At 23.9% G+C, this 20,270-nt stretch overlaps 3 protein-coding genes across 3 annotated transcripts; 2 read left to right on the top strand and 1 right to left on the bottom strand.

The window, feature by feature from the left end:
* Window positions 1-223: 223 nt before the first annotated feature.
* Window positions 224-2,228, top strand: LOC129606675 (ribonuclease Oy). Its single transcript, XM_055517107.1, has 3 exons — window positions 224-390; window positions 501-609; window positions 689-2,228. Exons 1-3 carry the CDS (start codon window positions 289-291, stop codon window positions 1,327-1,329), a joined length of 852 nt encoding a protein of 283 aa, XP_055373082.1. The 5' UTR covers window positions 224-288; the 3' UTR covers window positions 1,330-2,228.
* An 899-nt stretch (window positions 2,229-3,127) lies between these two features.
* Window positions 3,128-13,383, top strand: LOC129606710 (ATP-dependent translocase ABCB1). The gene is made up of 17 exons (XM_055517195.1): window positions 3,128-3,298; window positions 7,681-7,864; window positions 7,941-8,108; window positions 8,220-8,320; window positions 8,452-8,623; window positions 8,971-9,291; window positions 9,379-9,933; window positions 9,993-10,061; window positions 10,126-10,227; window positions 10,295-10,478; window positions 10,543-10,640; window positions 10,742-11,017; window positions 11,078-11,443; window positions 11,524-11,657; window positions 11,717-11,824; window positions 11,879-12,590; window positions 12,669-13,383. The coding sequence occupies exons 1-17, from the start codon at window positions 3,219-3,221 to the stop codon at window positions 12,867-12,869; spliced, it is 3,831 nt and encodes a 1,276-aa protein (XP_055373170.1). The 5' UTR covers window positions 3,128-3,218; the 3' UTR covers window positions 12,870-13,383.
* Window positions 13,384-14,819: 1,436 nt separating this feature from the next.
* Window positions 14,820-19,612, bottom strand: LOC129606633 (rootletin-like). The gene is made up of 7 exons (XM_055517047.1): window positions 19,603-19,612; window positions 18,685-18,875; window positions 16,588-18,575; window positions 16,344-16,458; window positions 16,131-16,181; window positions 15,202-15,348; window positions 14,820-15,132 (listed from the first exon to the last, which is right to left on the bottom strand). The coding sequence occupies exons 1-7, from the start codon at window positions 19,610-19,612 to the stop codon at window positions 14,851-14,853; spliced, it is 2,784 nt and encodes a 927-aa protein (XP_055373022.1). The 3' UTR covers window positions 14,820-14,850.
* Between the last annotated feature and the right edge of the window lie 658 nt (window positions 19,613-20,270).

Genomic DNA, 20,270 nt, shown 5'->3' with positions numbered 1-20,270 from the left:
ATATTATAAATTCAAAAAAGCAAGTTTTTTTGATTTAATATATCGAACTAAATAATATTGTAATAAAGTTTTTACATTTTAAAAAAGGTATCAATTTATTTGCTTTAAAAACACACCACCAGATGGCATTTAATATATTAAAAACATAATATGTAATGTCACTTTTGACATATTATTCAATTGTGTTACATTGTTTTTTTTTATTTGACAATAAAGCAGAACAAATAAAAAATTGATTGAGAAAAAATAAAGTAAAATTTGAACAGAGTTGTTTTGAACAATTAAAATATGTTTTTAAAATTTTTATTCGGGTGCTTGCTCACAATATTAATTGTTCCGAAAATTAATACTGAAGATATATCGAATCAAAAAGAAAATCAAAGTGAATGGGTAAATAATGAAATTCATATTGCACTTAATAAAAATAGAAATAATTAAAAACCTTCAAATATATCCTTGTTTTTTTTTTACAAAATACAATTATATGTTTTAATTTTTAGGACGTCTTGATATTTACACAACAATGGCCTGTGACAACTTGTATTCATTGGATGGAAGAAAATGAAAATAATAAATGTGATTTACCAACGCAAGAAGAATTTTGGACAAGTAAGAAATTTTTATTTAAGATGTGAAAATATAAAAAATATTAATACTTTTGTAAATAAATACAAAAATTTTGTTTTAGTTCACGGAATTTGGCCAACAAAATATGAGACCACAGGCCCAAGTTATTGTAATCAATCAGCGGAGTTTGATATAACAAAAATATATGCAATTGAAGACAAACTAAAACTTTTTTGGCCTAATATTGAGGAAGGTATGGGAACTGATTCGCTGTGGCGACATGAATGGGATAAGCACGGGACATGTGCAGCTTCCGATGAAAATTTATCCGATGAATTTAAATATTTTAATCAAGGCTTAAAATGGCGTAATTCTTTTAATATGTCTGAAATACTAGGAAATGCTGGAATACACCCTGATTCTAATAATACCGTTATTAACATTTTGAATGCATTGAAAAGGACTCTAAATAAAAATCCATCAATTCATTGTGTTTATGATCGTCATAAAGACTTAAGTTTGTTATCTGAGATTAGAATATGTTTTGACAAAGCTTTAAACTTAATCGATTGCGATCAAATAACTGGTAGTCACATTGCTATTGATTATCCAGGTGGAAAATTAATAACTAATTGTCATATATCCAAACCAGTTGTCTACCCCAGTAGATTACCTTCAAAGGCTAATAACAAAACAAAATATAAATTTAATTTTCTAGAAGCATTCAAATTACTTAATTTTATTATGTGGCTTACATTATAAATTTCGTCTAATATTGGTCAACTGCTAAGATTTGTGCTCTAGTGAGTTTTTTTTTTTTGTTTTTTTAGGAAAATTTTTTTTTTTAATTTTATGAAAAAGCAAAATTAAAATGGAACTAAGTCATTTATGACTTTAATAATAGTATTTTAATATAATAAGAAGAATATAGAAAACAAAAATAATTTTATGCATAAACATAAATAAAAAATTTGCCTAATGATAAAACATATGGTACAATTTTCAATCTTAAAACACTGGGGCAAAATTTGTTTCACTATTATTAATGTTAAAATATTAATTATTTAAGGTACATGTTCGGCAATTTCAAAATTACAATTGTTTCGAAATTTCACTTAGTTTTCATTAAAAATTCAGTGTAAGCTATTATAAATTATGACGTAGTAGATAAAATTTTGAGGACCAATAATGTTTTTGAGAAGAGAAGTTAATGAACTATGCACATTTTTACAAAACACTTATTAAAAGCTATTCAGATTGTAAAATATTGAGGCTGTTTTTTTTTTCTTTTGTTTATATTTTGATATATTTTACTTTCTAATTATTAAAGTATTTATAATCTTATATGCAAAATCTATTATTATTATTATATTCTAATTTGAAATTAAAATAATGTACATACATATATAAGTTTTTGTTGTTTTTACGACAATAATTAAGGTAAAAATTTATTTTTCAATAATTTAAAAATCAAGGTCAACAAATTAAATAATGAGCAAAAATATCGATTTTTAGATAACACAACTTATTGCAACCTATAGTGTTAGCCAAATATTTAAAATGAAAACTTTTACTGATTTGAAAATACTAATACGTAACAACAAATTAGAAAAAAAAAAACTAAAAATTGCGATATTATCTAAATATATTTTTTTTATTTTTATTTCAATTTAAATTTATTTATAATAAGCAAATATAAAAATTGTAAACTATACAATAATAATAATAAACATTTTACAACTTTCAAAAAATATTTTTATATTACACCATAGCATATTAACATTAAAACTCATTACATTGAGAGGAAAAATAAAGCCAATATTTTTAAGAGCATCATCTTCAATTGGATTTTTTAGGAAGATATTATGTAAACTTCATAATAATATTACGGATTTTTACAAAAGTATCTTGTAATTCTAAGATTTCGTTAGTAAGGGTTATTTCGGATAACAGATAATATATGATTATCTGCTATTCGAAATTACCTTTACGGATTTGAGCATTGGAAGTTGTTTAAAAAAAATACCTGGTATAGATATATTTACATTTTAGAATGGCTCAAGCAGAATTCATATCATGATAAGGTCTGAAAGAAATCACGGCATTGTATAATTAAATTTTCGCAAAATCGCTTAATTATTTCGATATATGCATAAAGTAAATTAAACAATAAGTACATAAGAACCTTTTTCAAACTTTTTATTAATTCTTAAAAATATAAAATTAAATTTACATAATTTAACAACGTACATGCTCAATAGCTTAATAAGAGCGAAGTTTCTCTTATTTCTAATGATATCAGTATCGTAAAATAATTTTGCTCTCTATTTTTAAATTATAATGTTAATATATGTTCTAATAAAAGAAAAATGCTTATCATTTTATGTTTTCATATCAATGAAATTTATATTAACTTTTAATAATTCGATAAAAGAAATCTATATATTTTTTGATAATAGTAACAGAATAAAATTACTGGCGCTGATTACCCTTTATTTTTTTTTTTGTTTTTTAAATATTAAAAGCAGTTATATTTTATGTTTAGTAGGTTTTGAATTTTTGTGCGAGTTCTATAGGAGAGAAGAAAAAAAAATTGAATATTTCCTATAACGTTAATAAATATAATATAGCAACAGGAAGTGTAACAGAGAATGGATAACGGCAAAATTTCATATAATGAAGATAAACTTAAGGATACTGCTTTACCAGCCGCCGATAAAATTCCTGATAAGTAAGTATTAATTTAAAATTTAAATTATTTGATTAAAAAATTTGAATTTCATAAGAATTTGGAAAAAAATTGTGTAAGAGTTTTATGAATGAAATAGTAAAAATTAGAGATAACAACCAAATATTAGTAATTCATACCAGTTTTTCTAAATTCAGAAACAATATACATAATTTACAATAGAGATTAAAGTTCGAAAGTAATATTTTAATTAGTGAATATTAAAGAAACAAAATTAATTGATTTAAATTTAAAGATATTTGAATATGAAATTAATTTAAATGTACTTTTGATAAAAAAAAATGATAAACAAAAAATATGTGCTTGAAAAAAAATTTTTTTCTTGTAATAAAAATTATTCTAATCAATTAGGTATTATTCATTGATTACGATTAATATCTTCACTTTGAGATACGTACAAATTGAGATTAAAATTCATTAAAACACATAATGAAAAATAATACATTAATAAAAAAAAATTTCAGTTTGTGTAATTGCGTTTGTGTATTTGCGTTTATGTAAGTTATGAAAACTTTTATAAAATAAATTTTCCTATCTAATTAAGTTGGACAATTATTTAATCTATAAAATATTAAATGCACTTAATAATAATACCAATTTTAGTCATTATTTAAATAAAACTTGAATATAATGAAAAAAAAATTAATATATGTATAAAGAATATTTTTTTTGCATTTCTTAAGACTTTTAGAAGAAGAAAGTTTTAAGTTTTTTCTAGAAGAAAAGTTTAAGGAAATGCGAATTGTAACAAATATAACTTGTCATAATTTTGACACACTCAATTAATACATTAAAAATACACTTTCTCTTGTTATTTTATAAAGTTTCTGTAAAAATATTTTAAATTTCATGTCTAATTTATTATATTAAAATTTGATATTGTTCGAGAAATTCAAATAAATTTAATCAAATTTAGTAAAATTATGGTATTATTAAGTCGAATGAACCCATTCAATTAAAATCGTGTGACTGATTATAATTAACTGTTGGAAATTATTTATACAATTAAATTCAATTTTCAATAGAAAAACGTGTTAGGTTCTATTATGGCACACTTTATTTCTATATAATCTATTGTAAATACTTTGTCATAATTATCATGAATTTATATTTTATTGTCTAGAAAAATAAGAATCATTTGTAAGTACATATATGTATAAATACTTGGTTTTTACAAATGAAATCTAATTACATACCATAAATTATATACGTAATTAATTATTAGTTTTTGCAAAACTTCAAATTTTTTTAAAATAATTTGATTAGATAAGATAAAAATTTGGTAATATTGGTATTCTTTTTTTTTACCGTATATTTTCAATTTATGTGTTAGTGATATGGGCTATATCATTTCCGTGTTTTTAAAGCTACATATATGTACATATAACATATAATTTGTAATTGTTTTTAAAGTTACATAAATTTTTATAGTTGTTACAGTAGAGAATTTTGAGTGTATTCTATATATGATTGTAATTAATTAATTGAATAATTATAGTAATTTTATTTATATATTAATAATATATTATTTAAATTTGTGTAGGTAGAATAATATATAAATTGTGTGATTGTGCGTGTTTAGAAATTTGTGAGAGAGAGTTTAGAATAAAAGTATTATATACATATGTATAGTTATACATATTTAATTTTATATATTGATAATTAATAAAATTCGACGATAATATTTGATTTTCATTATAATTTCAAAAATTTTTAATGCTTGCCTAAAATAACATTAATTTAAATAAAAATTTTTTAATGTTATATAAAATTTTTTCTAACATCATTTAGTATTATAGAATTCTTGTCATTCTTGTCAAATTTTATGTCATTTATATATGAGAAATATTTTTTTTTTAGAAAAGATTACATTAAAATTGTTCGAATTAAATCAAATTTCATTTGAGACTTAATTTTGCCTTATCGAAGTAGACATATTATTATTATAAAAACATTTAAATTTTCAGAATGATTTAAAAAACAATTAAATTTGAAAAATGAAAAATTCCATATGTCGTATACTAATTAATTTTTGTTTGTAATTTATGTGTATATACTATATAATTACAGTGGTGAGTTAATTAAAAAACTTATTGAATATTTTAATTGTACATATTTTTAAAAATTAAATATATTAACAAGAATTATTTTTAAGAATAATATTAACAAATAAAAAAATTTATATTAATCGGACCAAAAATTTTAAAGATACTATAGGAAGAAAATGACTATTTAATTGGACTTAGTAATTAGTGCGTTTTTATTACGAAATTAGTTCAGAATTCATCTATATTTTATTAAAAAGCAAACATATACTTATGTGAACTATTATGTATGACCATTTTTTCTGAAATCCGAACTAAATAATATGTGCATAATGTATTCGGCAAATTTATCGTTAATTTACGAATCCGTATCCTAAAATATATGCAATCTATTCAACAATACTCTCATTTTAGTACATAATTTTTGTTTAAGATTAATTTTTAATTTTTTTCTTTTCAAATTATGATCTTACATTCTTGATATAGATAACCCAAAAAAAAATAAAATTTATATTCCTAAATAAATATTATTGACTAATTTCCTTCTCTAAATGTCCTTGTATGGCGGTCTGATTTTCATTATGAATTATGATGACGCCACTTTTTTTGAACACAAATCGTCAACATATGCTTTTTTTTTTTTTAATTTGTATCACAATTTTGTTGTAATATCATTATAAAAAAAAAAAAATAAAAACAAAAAAAAAAATTATATCAAATTATTATAAATAAGAAGAACAAAAATCCACAAAAAAAATCTTTAAAATTTTGGCTAAAATTCAAGAAAATTAAAGAGAAGAAAATTTTTTAACAACAAGAAATTAAAATAACAAAAAAAAAAACAAAATTCAAATTGTTTTATTTTCATTCAAATATTCTTTCATATTCAGCTATCGTAAAGTTTTAGTTGTTTCTTGTGCATTTATGCATTTACATTGCATTATTCTCGTGCAAGTAGATAAAATTTCGGATTCTTACCAAAAATTATTATTATTGAAATGAAAATGAAAATAAAAAAAAATAAATTATAAATTTTTTTTTTTTGTTTTTATTAATGTAAACATCAATATTATTATATTAGTATTGTTGTGTATTGCATACAAGAATAAAATAAATGTTAAATAAAATATAATAATTAATTTTTATTAAAAATTTTATTGGGAAAACATTGAAATTTTTGTTTTTTTTTTTTAAATCGTAGACAATTTTCATTTTTAAAAATTATGTTATTGAATGCCAACAACAAAAATAAATATAAAAAATTTTAACAATTAAAAAAATATTCACGTGTGCTCTTATAGGTCACAACATAATTTATTAGAATTTGAAATAGAAATATATATATATATATATTATTTACATATATGAGTTGTAATTGGAAAGTAATCTTAAAAAAAAAAAATAATAAAAATATTAAAGAATTTATTATTATAATAATTTATAATTAAATTACAAATTATTACAAATTAATGCCTATATATTGAATACATACATACATACATAATACGAGTATATATATACAAGAACATTCTGAATTGTAACAGATATATTGTTTTAGTTTTTATTTTAATATGTACAATTAATTTTGTTTTCTATACATATATATACATAAATATTTATTTTATATTTAACTATACATAAAGCAATATTTATAATATAAATGCATTTTTATTAATTTTTTTAAATAGAGCTTTAAATTATAATGTGTCTAATTTAAAATAATTATCTATAGTAGTACTAGTATATATATAGAAAATAATAATTGAGTGTTTTATTATTAAAGTTAATTAAAGTAAATTATTAAAATTATTAAAATAATAATATATTATGTGTTTTTTTAATGAATAAAATAATTTTTTTTAAATAAAAATTTAAAAAAAAATGAATAATATGTAAAAACATTAAAATATAAATTTTGTGTATATATAAGCATATAAAAATTAAATTTCATAAAATTATTGCATAATTTTCATGTAATAAAAATTTTAACAACATTTGCGGGTAATTATAACAATATATAGTGAAAAAACAAATTATTAATTTAAATTAGAAACAAAACAAAAATAATGAAGGACTATCGATTATAAAAATTTTAATATATTTATTCAATATGTTTATATACGTCCATAATAATTACACGTTAATTATAAGAAATAAAATCTTTATTATTATATTTAAATTAAATATGCGCATTTCTTTAATTAAGGATTAATTACAATTTACGAAATTATGCTTAAGTATATACTTTTTAAAATATATTACAAAATTATTTATAATAATATTAATTATTTTAATTTGTATATATATATATATATATAGAGAAATATTAAAGGATACTGATCAAGATGATAAAACGGATTCAGCACCACCAATATCATTTTTTAAATTATATAAATATTCAACATGGAATGATAGATTTTTAATAATTATTGGTATAGCATGTGCAGTAGCAACTGGTTTAACAGCACCAGCTCATACATTAATATTTGGAGATTTAGCAGATGTACATATATACATACATATATAAATAATTTATTTGGCTTAAAAATTTTTTTTTTTAATGTATTTTTTTTTTTTAGGCTATGATTGAACAAGGTGGCGCTATTATTAATGGAACAGCAACAGATTTTACAATTTTTTTAGATTCAATACAAAAATTTGCGATGTTTAATTCAATAATTGGTGCTGTTATGTTAATATGCAGTTATGTATCAGTTACAACATTTAATTATGCTGCACATTCTCAAGTATATTAAACTTTAATTTATATGTACATTGATGATTATTTAAATTTTCCACATACATATATATGTAAATATAATAATTATTTTTTATTTGATTTTCATATAAATTCATAGATATTTACTATAAGAGGAATATATTTTCGTTCAATTTTAAATCAAGATATTGAATGGTTTGATTTTAATCAGAGTGGTGAATTTGGAAGTCGTATGAATGAGTAAGTTTGAATATTCAAAATATTTTATACATTTTATGTATGTACATGTACATATGTACTCGTATATGAGTATAGAATGACATTTATTAATAATATAAAAATTTATTTTGATTATTTTTTGATATGTATAGGGATTTAACAAAAATGGAAGATGGTTTGGGCGAAAAAGTTGTTATGTTTATTCATTATGTTGTAGCTTTTATCGGATGTATATCATTAGCTTTAGGAAAAGGATGGTTATTAGCTTTAGCTTGTCTAGCAAGTTTACCAATTACTATGGCTTCAATGGGAGTTGTTGCAATTGTAAGATATATTTATATAATTTCAAAATATACATACATATGTACATATATAATATAAACTTAAATAATATCATAGAGTTTGGCATCTCCTATAATATAAGAAAGGATAATATTACAATTAATAATATACGAAATAATTAATTAATTAATTTTGTTGTATACTGAAAATGAAAATTACAATTGGTCGTCTAACAAACATGTAAAATTAACACCAATTTAATACAAATTTTAATTTAAATTATTATTTATCATAATAAGGAATAAAATTTTGGAGATTTTTGAAAATTTTGTGATATTAATTAAGTTCAAACTATTAGAACATTTTTAATTTTCATGCAAACTTTTTAGATAACATCAAGACTGTCAAAAAAAGAAGTTGATGAATATGCTAAAGCTGGAAGTATAGCTGAAGAAACATTTAGTGGTATTAGAACTGTAATGGCATTTGGTGGTGAACAGAAAGAAGTGAATCGTTATAAAAAAAATTTGGTTGTTGCTAGAAAAGTTAATCAAAAGAAAGGATTTTTTTCTGGTCTTGGTTTTGGTTTACTTTGGTTTTTTATTTATGGTTCTTATGGTTTAGCATTTTGGTATGGTGTTGGATTGGTACTTGATGAAAAAGATTTACCAAAAGATCAAGTTACATATACAGCAGGAGTTATGATGACAGTACGGTTTATTTAATTTTTCTAATATGTTTAAAAATATGTTTACATACACACACATACATTATAAAATGATAATTTTCCATTTTAGGTTTTCTTTTCAGTAATGATGGGATCAATGAATTTAGGTGTTGCATCTCCTTATATTGAATCTTTTGGTGTTGCAAAAGGAGCTGGTGCAAAAATATTTCAATTAATTGAAAGTATACCAAAAATAAATCCATTATTAGGAAAAGGTGAAATACCAGATAAAGTTATAGGAAATATTGAATTTCGAAATGTACATTTTCAATATCCGAGTAGACCGGATGTAAAAGTATTACAAGGTTTAAGTTTAAATATACAACGTGGTGAAACAGTTGCTTTAGTTGGTAGTTCTGGTTGTGGAAAATCTACATGTATACAACTTTTACAACGTTTCTATGATCCAGCAGATGGCCAAATTTTAATTGACAATAATGATATAAAAGAATTAAATGTAAATTGGTTAAGAAGTCATATCGGTTCAGTTGGACAAGAACCAGTATTATTTGGAACAACAGTTTATGAAAATATTCGTTATGGCAGAGAAGATGCTACAAGAGAAGAAATTGAAAATGCAGCAAAAGCTTCAAATGCACATATTTTCATTAAAAAATTACCAAAAGTAAAATTAAATTTATAAAAAAATATTGTTTATTATAATAATTTGTATAATAATTTTAGGGATATGACACACTCGTTGGAGAAAGGGGCGCTCAATTATCTGGTGGACAAAAGCAACGTATTGCAATTGTAGGTTTTACTTTATAAATTTCACAATACATTACGTGTTTTCTTAATATAAAATTCATTTAAGGCTAGAGCTTTGATTAGAAATCCAGAAATTTTATTATTAGATGAAGCAACATCAGCTCTTGATACCGCCAGTGAAGCTAAAGTACAGGAAGCTCTAGAAAAGGTATTATTTGATAGCAATTTTGGAAATATATGGATTATATGTAAAAATTTCGTATATTTATTTAAAGGCCAGTATGGGTCGAACAACAATTATTATTGCACATCGTTTAACAACTATCCGGAATGCTGATAAAATTGTTGTCATTAATAAAGGTCAAGTTGTTGAAATTGGTAATCATTCTGAATTAATGGAATTAAAAGGTCATTATTTCCAATTGATTACTTCGCAGATTGGAGAAGATGTTGATGATGGTGGGTTAATAACGAAAATATGTTGTTAAAATTAGTTAATAATTTACAAACATATTATTTTTAGGGAGAATACGAACGCCTTCTGTTACAACTGTACCAACATTTAAAGCCATTACACCGGTTGATGAAGATGAGGAATTTACATTTGATGCTGATGATGAGGTGAATTATTAATTAAAGATATTTAAATCGTTGTTATAATTTTATAAAATTTATTATTTATTTATAAATAATAAATTAAATTATATTTGTAAATTTTAAAGGATGAAGAGTTGGATAAAAAAAAGAAAAAGGAAGGTGAAAATGTCTCTCTTCTTGAAATAATCAAGTTGAATCAGACTGAATGGCCACATATAGTAGTAGGATCTGTTACAGCAATAATTATAGGCTGTACAATGCCATTATTTGCTGTAATATTCGGAGACATCTTGCAAATTTTGTCTTATCCAGACAACGATTATGTTCGATCGCAAACCAATACTTATTGCTTATACTTCGTATTATGCGGTATTGTTACCGGTTTAGCAACATTCCTTCAAGTAATTTAATTTAATACTCCTATACTATTTATGTATACTTACAAAACTTTCGTTTTTTAGATATACTCGTTTACAATTGCTGGTGAAATATTAACAGAGCGATTACGTGGAATGGCATTTAGTGCAATGTTAAGACAGGAAATTGCTTGGTTCGATAATAAAGCTAATGGAACGGGTACACTCTGTGCAAGATTATCAAACGATGCTGCAGCTGTTCAAGGAGCTACTGGTCAACGTGTTGGTATTATCTTGCAATCAATTGCAACCATTCTACTTGCAGTCATATTGTCAATGTATTACGAATTTAAATTAGGATTGTTAGCTTTAGCATTCACTCCATTTATTCTTGTTGCAACATTCCTTCAGAGACGTGTGCAAATTCAGGAAAATATGGGTTCTAGTAAAGCTATGGAAAGTTGTACGAAAGTAAGTTGAAAAAAAATAACTATATGCATTTTTTATAATGAGTAAAATCCTTTGCGTGAATGAAAAATTATAATTTATAGTTGGCAATTGAAGTGGTATCTAGTGTTAGAACTGTAGTTTCATTGGGTCGCGAACAAATGTTTTATAGTCAATATGTAGCACTTCTCGAACCTGCGGTTACCTCTGCAAAAAAAATGACTCATTTTAGAGGATTGTAAGTTTCTTTAATATTAAGCAAATGTGTCAAGTTACTAACAATATTTTCATTTATAGTGTTTATGGTTTGGCGAGATCATTGATGTTTTTCGCTTTTGCCGCTTGTATGTTTTATGGTGGACATCTTGTAGCATATGAAAATCTTGAATATGGAAAAGTTTTTAAGTGAGTAAGTAATAAGTTATTTTTAAAATTGAAAATTGAATGAAACATTTTTAGAGTGTCACAGGCTTTGATTATGGGAAGTGTTTCAGTTGCGAATGCTTTAGCATTTGCTCCTAATTTCCAAAAAGGCCTAACCGCAGCTGGCCATATATTTGCGTTATTAAGACGTGAACCAAAAATACAAGATCCACTTGGAACAGCTGGTGATATGAAAATAATGAGCGACGGAAATGTTGTATATGAGAACATTAAATTTAGATATCCGACCAGAAAACATTATACAGTATTTAATGATTTGAATTTGGAAGTTACTACTGGACAGACAGTGGCATTAGTTGGTCCTTCTGGTTGCGGTAAATCAACTTGTTTACAATTATTGCAAAGATTTTATGATGCTGAGAATGGTAAAGTATTAATTGATAAACGAGACATAAAAACAATGTCACTGAGGAATGTTCGTTCGCAATTGGGTTCGGTATCCCAAGAACCAATGTTATTTGATCGTACCGTAGCTGAAAATATTGCTTATGGCGATAATGAACGTCAAATAGATATTTTAGAAATCATTGAAGCGGCAAGAAAAGCAAATATTCATAATTTTATAACATCTCTGCCTATGGGTTATGAAACTCGATTAGGAGAAAAGGGAACACAATTATCTGGTGGTCAAAAACAAAGAATTGCTATTGCAAGAGCTTTGATAAGAAATCCAAAAATATTGTTATTAGACGAAGCGACGTCTGCATTGGATGCTGAAAGTGAGAAGGTATATTCAATGTGGTTTACTATTTACTATAAAATTTTACATATTTATTATAAATATTATAAATATATTTTAAAATAGATTGTTCAAGAAGCTTTAGAGAGTGCACGTGAAGGTCGAACATGTATTACAATTGCTCATAGATTGTCTACTATAATTGATTCCGATATTATCTTTGTTTTGGATGGTGGTGAAGTTATTGAAAAGGGTACTCATGCAGAATTAATAAAGAAGAGAGGACTCTATTTTAGTTTATATAAATTACAATCCGGTCAAAGATAATAAATAGTCAAAGGAAAATTAATTTATTAGATAACTAAATTAAAAAATATGTTTTAGAACAAAATATATATGTATATAACTTTTAAGAAAATTGGAAATTAGTTGTTTATTTTCTTTTATATAATTATAAATGTATTTTTGAACAACATTGCATTTAAACAGTAGGTTTAAACACTGAATCTGTTCAAGGAGACCGATATCACATTTTCGTCCAGGAAAGTAAAATTATAAAGCAAGTTTTTTGAAATTCAATTTTACAGTTCTGCTTGTCAGAAGTTAATGGAAATCGGATTTTAGATTAAATTTACTACGAAACAAATTTTGGTTTTTTTTTTAGAAGTGATTAATATTTGAAATAAGAGAACAAATAATGCAGTTTCTGTAGAAATGTTTAACTGAATTTTACTGTTCTGAATAATAATAAATTTATTGAATATTATTTAGAAATTACCCGGTTATGAACACATCCAGATTTTTTCCACATGAAATGTCTTAATGTCACTCTTATAGTGCAGTAATGAATGAAAAATTTAATTTTTCAGATAAAATTTATTCAAAAATTTACCATATAAAATATCTTTATATATTCGAATAGATTTTTATTCCAGTCCATAATATATAGATTTTGTTGTACAAATACAGTAATCCAATATAATAAAGTTGCATATAAGCAAATATAAATATAATTGTTTAAAAATTGTATATAAAATTAAATATGAAATTTCTTTTCTAAAATCAATGAATTTAATTTATTTTGTAAAACTTGTGTATGTAATATAAATAATACTCCGCAAATTCTTTAACGTCAAAATTTTGATTTTAGTCTGCAAACTGTCTGAAACTAAAACTTTTACGGACAGAAATCTAGTAAACTTTTTACCCGTAATTGACTTTGAATTTTGATCATCCGTAAACGTCAAAACAAAAAAAATTTTTTTTTTAGATTTAAAATAATTTTATACTTACATATTAAAAATTAACAATAAAAATATTTTTTATATTATTTTTAACGTAATGATAGTCGCTCAACACATGAAATTTATTTACTGAATTACGTCAGACTGTCTGCATGTAAAAAAAAAAATCTACAATTTTGACGCTTAATTGACTTTTTTTAAACGTTTAAGAATTCAAACTTTGACTGAGAGTAAAAACGTAGTAGAGTATCCGTAAACTCAGACAACTCAGATTTTGTAAAATTTGACGTTTAAGAATTTACCAATTCAGTACATACATACATAAAATTTTTCATTAAATGATTTCTTCAATATTGTGTGTTATTCCAAAATTATTATACTTTAATTCAAAAATTTTCAAAATTTAGTAATAGACGGTTCACATTCTAATATTAGATTTTATTTTTTTAGTTGTTTATTTTTGAAAAAGAATTTTGAATATATGCTATACTTAGAGCACATTCTTATTCGGAAATTTCTTATTCACACAGGTGAATAGGAAATTTCCGAAAAAGCACCATTGAGTTTTAACAAAATAAATATTTAAAAGTTTGTTCTCTCTATATTATTAAGTAAAAATTGATTAAAGTATTGGAAATTTGTAAAAATTTCTTAATTAGAAAAATTTAATTAAACGTAACTTAATTTTTTGAACAAAAAAATTCAAATGCATTTTGAATTTCAAAATGATTTATATTCTTTTACACGAAATGGTAACTGTAATCTGTACAGAAATTTTGAAATTTCGAATTTAGCATTTCATGTATATTGAATAAAAATATTTATTATTGACAATATTGAAAATATCTTACAATTTTACAAATCATTAATAATTAGTTAGTAATTGTTTTACAAAAAAAATTTCAAATAAAATTACAAAAAAAAAATTTTATTTTCAAATGAGTTTTTAAACCACTACGGTTTTAATTAATAAATATATTAATATTATTATAAAATACACTCTCTTATATTTATTAAAAATCCTAAAAAAATATTTTAATATATAATAATTTTCAAAGTAGGATTTAATTTCGTGGTTTAAGTATATTTTTAGGACTTTTAAGTGATTCAATAGCTGGTGATAAATTCTCCTTCCCTGGAAAGAACTTTGGAGTTTTTGGTGTTCTTGGTGTCCTTGGTGTTCTTGGTGTACGTGTTGGTGTACCTATAATAGTACCATTATTTTTTCTTGGGGTAACCGTAACCGTTACTGTATTATTATTTGGTGCAGTTGATCCAACTTTCTCTTGTAATTCCATAATTTTAGCTTCTTGCTCTTTAATAATATTTTGGAACTGTGAAACTTTCTGTGAATTAAGATAAAAAAGTTTATTTTAAATTAATACTATTATGAATTAAAATCAAATTAAAATTACATTTTTAAGATGTGAATTTGTTTCCTTAAGATTCTCAAAATTTTTTACATTATGATTTTTGGTTTGCATTTGAAGTTCATTGTATTTTTCAGCAACTTCTCTAGCTAAATTTTCAGCATTTTGTAATGCTTTATCTTTTTCTTCAATCTGTAATGAAAATTTAAATGAGAGTTATAAATTAATTGATGAAATACAAGTCCTGACTTAAAAATTGTATTAACATGGTATTAATGCACATTTCAATTTATTTAGTGATAACTGGTGAATTGTGTATTAATACCGTATTACAGTAGATTTCAAAGTCTCGGAAAATGCTAATATTTTATTCATGCAATTTTGTCACGTTCTAACAATTTTTGCCAAAAAGAATATTTTATATCCCAAAACTTTTTGTAAATAAATAAATTTGTCAAGCGAGTGGCCGGCTTTAGGTGTGGCCAGACTAGTCAGACTAGAGGTCGGCCAGGCGTAACGAAGCTAAATAAGGTATCGACCTTGACAGATGAAAAGAATCGAGTAGCTTAGATATTTAGATAATCTTAGAATCGACAACCTGTAATCGAGTGTTCGGTGACGTAACTAGTTGACGTGAATAGTTGTCAGTGTGCTAACAATTGACAACTGTACTAATTGACCAATCAAGTCAAGAAACCAACCAACCAAATAAAACTGTTAACTATAATTTAAGTAAAACTCAATTGATTTTGGGCTAAGATTGCATTAAAATAATATAATAAAATGTGATGCTTAATTGATATGAAAGTAAAGCAGATCAAAAAATTCAAAATTTACTGCTCATTCACAATCAAAGTTAATTTACGTAGTAATTAATTTATTTTAACAATGGCATTTTAACTACTGAATAAAGTGTTTTCGGTTTTCGATAATATTTTATATATGTATGTATATGAATTGCATAATGGACTTACCACTTTTTGTAAAGCGTATGTATCAACTGTTCTTTCGCTTTCAATAATTTCCTGTAATAAATTATTACGTTGAATTTGTTCAGCAAGTGTTTGTTTTAATTTTTGATTTTCTTCAAAAATTTTCATTTTATCTGAATTAATATTTTGTTGTAATGGTTGGTGTTGTTGTTGATGTTCATTAAAATCATTTATATTATCATCATTAATTAATAATTTATCACAGGTTAATTTTAAATCTAATTCAGCTAATACGCTTTCAATTAATTTATTGTTAATTAATTCTGTTGAGTCATCATTACTACGATTAGTATCTGTCATATCGATATCTCTTTCAGCTTTTTCAATTTTACTTATTTCAATTTCTCTAATTAATTTTTTATTATTAGATGAAATTCCTTCTTCATTCGATTTATGATTTTGATCATTATCAGTTTTAATTATAACATTATTATTATTGAATTGTTTCTCTTTTTGGCAAGTTTCAAATTGTTCAAAACGATATTTAAACGTCATTAATTCTAATGTAATTTGTTTATTTTCATTTTGTAATTTTAACATTTCCTTATCTTTTGTATCTAATTCAATTCTAGCCAATTCAATATTTGTTGCAAATTCATCTAATAATGATTTCATATCTTTAATGTATGTTTCACGTGATTCATATTTCTTTTTTAATTCAACATACATTTCAAAATATTTATCAATATTTTCTTCAATACGTTCATTAAATAATTTACCAATTTTATTGACAGTTTCTAGTGTTTCTTCTTCAGACGTCATAAGTTTTTCGAAAATTGTTTCTTTTTCTCTCATTTCACGTTCTAAGGCTTGTGATGAATTACGTAATGCTGTTAAAGCATTCTTATATTCATCTAATTCGGTACGTAAACTTTTTAATTCTTCTTCAATTTGTTTATTTCTTTCTTCAGTTTCTTTTTTTGAATTTTGTGTTGCTTCCAATTCAATTTTTAATAATTCAACATCTGAATCGGATTTTTTTAAACGTTCCATTAATATATTGACAGTTGATCTTGTATTATTTAATGTCAACTGATAATTATATTTTTCTGTCATTATTCTTGAACATTCTTGTTTAATTTCATTAACTTGAGTTTCAAGTTGTTCACTCAATTGTATATAATAATCAATACCGTTAGTTAACTGCTCTTCGAATTTTTTTATTTTATTGTCACGTTCTCTCAGCATTTCATGAGCATTTTGAAGTAAACTTTTTAAATCTTGTTTTTCAAATTCACCTTGTATTATTTCAGCTTCAGCTATTTTTTGACATTTACCAATTTCACATTTCCAATGAGTTCTTTCACGTTCAACTGATTCTTGAATTGCCTGTTCTAATTCTTTAATTTTTTGTTCGTATTGAATTTCGGAAATTTTTAATTTTTCTTCAAATCTTTCATTAGCTCTTTCCAGCTCATTTTGATTATTGTTTTCTAAATTTTGTATTTTATCTTGATAGTCACGATTTAATTTCGCTACTTCGAGTATATGAATTGATTCACTCTCTTTAATTTTCATATCATTTATATCTTTTAATGTTGCTATTTGTTGTTCATATTTCTTTGTTATGTTATTTACTTCTTCTTGGAAAGATTCTCGTATTGAATCCCTATATGAATCTAAATCAATATCCTTTTCAGCTAATTCTTCTTTTAGAGAACTAATTAAATCTGAACGTTTTTCAATGTCCTCTAAAAGTTTTGCTTTTTCAACTTTAATATTATCAAGCTCCTTAAGCATTCTCTGATTGTCTTGAGCATACATTAACATATCATCTTGAATTTGTTTCTTAAGATTTTCTATTTCTCCCATTAAAGAAATATTTTCAGTTGATAATTTTTCTATTTCGGAACTTTTAGCCTGATCCTTATCCTCATAAGTTTGTAAAGCAAGTTTTATTAAACTAATTTCCTCTGAAAGAGTTTCAATTTCTTTTTTTGTATGTTGGTTTTCTTCAACAATTTTGCTATTCTCTTGTTGAAGTTTTTCTTTAAGCATTTCAACTTCAGTATTAGCACCAGTTAAAAATTGAATTTCACGTTCATGACTATCAAGTAAAAGTTTTATTTCATTTTCCAATTGTAGAGTTTTCTCTACTAGTTTTCTTTCATCATCTTTTAATTTTTCATTACTTTCTTTAAGAATTTCTAGTTCTTTTGACAATGTAGTAATTTTTTCATTTTTATCTGTTATGACAATTTCAAAATCAGTTTTCTGTTTTGCTTCAAATTCTTTCAACTGAATCAATTCGGAACGTAATTCTTCAATTTGATGAGCATATTCTTGAATCGTTTCATTTTTATTTTTTATTTCAATTTGAGCAGCTTCAAGAGCTTCTTTACCTCTTTTTACATCTTTTTGTAATTCTTTTTTAGGAGTTGAAACATCTGAATTTTGACGGAATCTTAAACGTTGTGGCAATGATGGCTAAATACAAAGTAATTTTGTAAAATATATTTTCGTTTTTAATGTCATTCAATATACTAATGTGTGTGTGTGTGAAATGACAGTAATTTAAATATTTTTGAATACTTACAGTTCGGAATAATCTCATTGTATCTGATTTTGAACTTTTTACAGATTCTGAATCTGATTGAGATGGTGTAGATGGTGCTGGTTTTTCTTTTACTTCTTTATCTTTGCTGGAAGTGCTATCTTTTAAATCTTTAAAAAATTTTTTGATTTGATCTTTCCGGTCAGAAGATGAGCAAGATGGAGAGTCCCCAACTAAAATGTAAGAAAAAAATATATGTAGTTTCAATAATAAATTTTTATATTTATCATTTAAAAATACGATTTTTGGTAATGAAATTAAGTAATAATTCATTGTGATTTTTGTTGATTTTTGTTTTTAAAAGAAATTGTCATTTTAGAATTACTCACAAATTCACTATATTTGTTGTGTATGTAGTAATTAGTTCTATTTATTGTGACGGAAATTTTCGCTGGCATAAATAAGGCGGTTGAAGTCAAACTTACATATATACACAACATTAATAATTTGTCAAATTAAACTTGGTTTTTTTCAACTATAAATGAACTATTAAACTGAGTCCGATTGCATGTGATATAGTAAATAGAAATTAATTAATAGTATTTCTCAGGACAGACCTCGGTGCATATGAAGATGTTACTCGGAGTATATAGATGTTAGGAATTAATTAAAGATAGTTGCCAAGACAGAACTCGGCTCATTGAAGATGTTACTTTAAACCAAACCATACCATTATGGAGTGCTTTAATACAGCTAGTAATAAATTGTGAGGTAAGATTTAGAAAGACAGATCTGCAATTTCGAAATGTTATAGTGTAGGAAATCATTTTTTTTTTAATTTTAAATAGAATCCTGTTTTTTAGTTTTCTACGTTTCATATACAATTAAAAATTTACCCAGTCGTTGCTTATCGGTATTAAAAATAAATTGAATGATTTTTTGATTATAACTGAAAATTACCTAATTCCATATATGTAGAGCTTGAAAACTTTAAGTCTTATTCAAAATTTCAAATAATTTCATGGACGAGCGTGCAGATATGTTCGTCTGTAGCCCAAAAACGAATATATCTACACCGCCACCCCGAATACCACCTCATCCATATAATTTTTTACTGGAAATTGAATCACAAATTATTTGCTACCTTATGTGAAATCCTTTGTATGTAATATGCAACGAGGTATGCTTTTTTGACATCGACTTATAGGATCAACGATATACACATACATTTTGTCAATACTTGATCAATTTATTGAACCTATTTTATTTTATTTAATTATTATTAAATTGATAAATTGTTCAATTGTAGAACTTAGTCTCAAAGTTAAATGTGTAAAATGTCATCATTTTTTTTTTTTTCAAAAACAAAATTCAAATTTTAAATTTATGATTTACTCAATACACGTTACTCGATTTATCGTAGTAATTTTTGTTTTCTGAGAACCACAAAATTTTATTGTTAATTCCAGTTTTACAAGTATATGAGAACTTATAAAATTCGTTATACCTTGAATTTTAATATTTTTAGAAGAAGAAAAAAATGCACATCATTTATCATAAATGTTAAAAAAATAAAATTTCATTTTGGAAATGTAAATTTCAGGGATTTCTCACATTTAATTTACATA

This window comes from Condylostylus longicornis, unplaced genomic scaffold (genome assembly GCF_029603195.1).
Source record: "Condylostylus longicornis isolate FDR11 unplaced genomic scaffold, ASM2960319v2 ptg000020l, whole genome shotgun sequence".
NCBI classification, from domain to species: domain Eukaryota; kingdom Metazoa; phylum Arthropoda; class Insecta; order Diptera; family Dolichopodidae; genus Condylostylus; species Condylostylus longicornis.
This window is presented reverse-complemented; position numbering and strand designations above follow the sequence as displayed.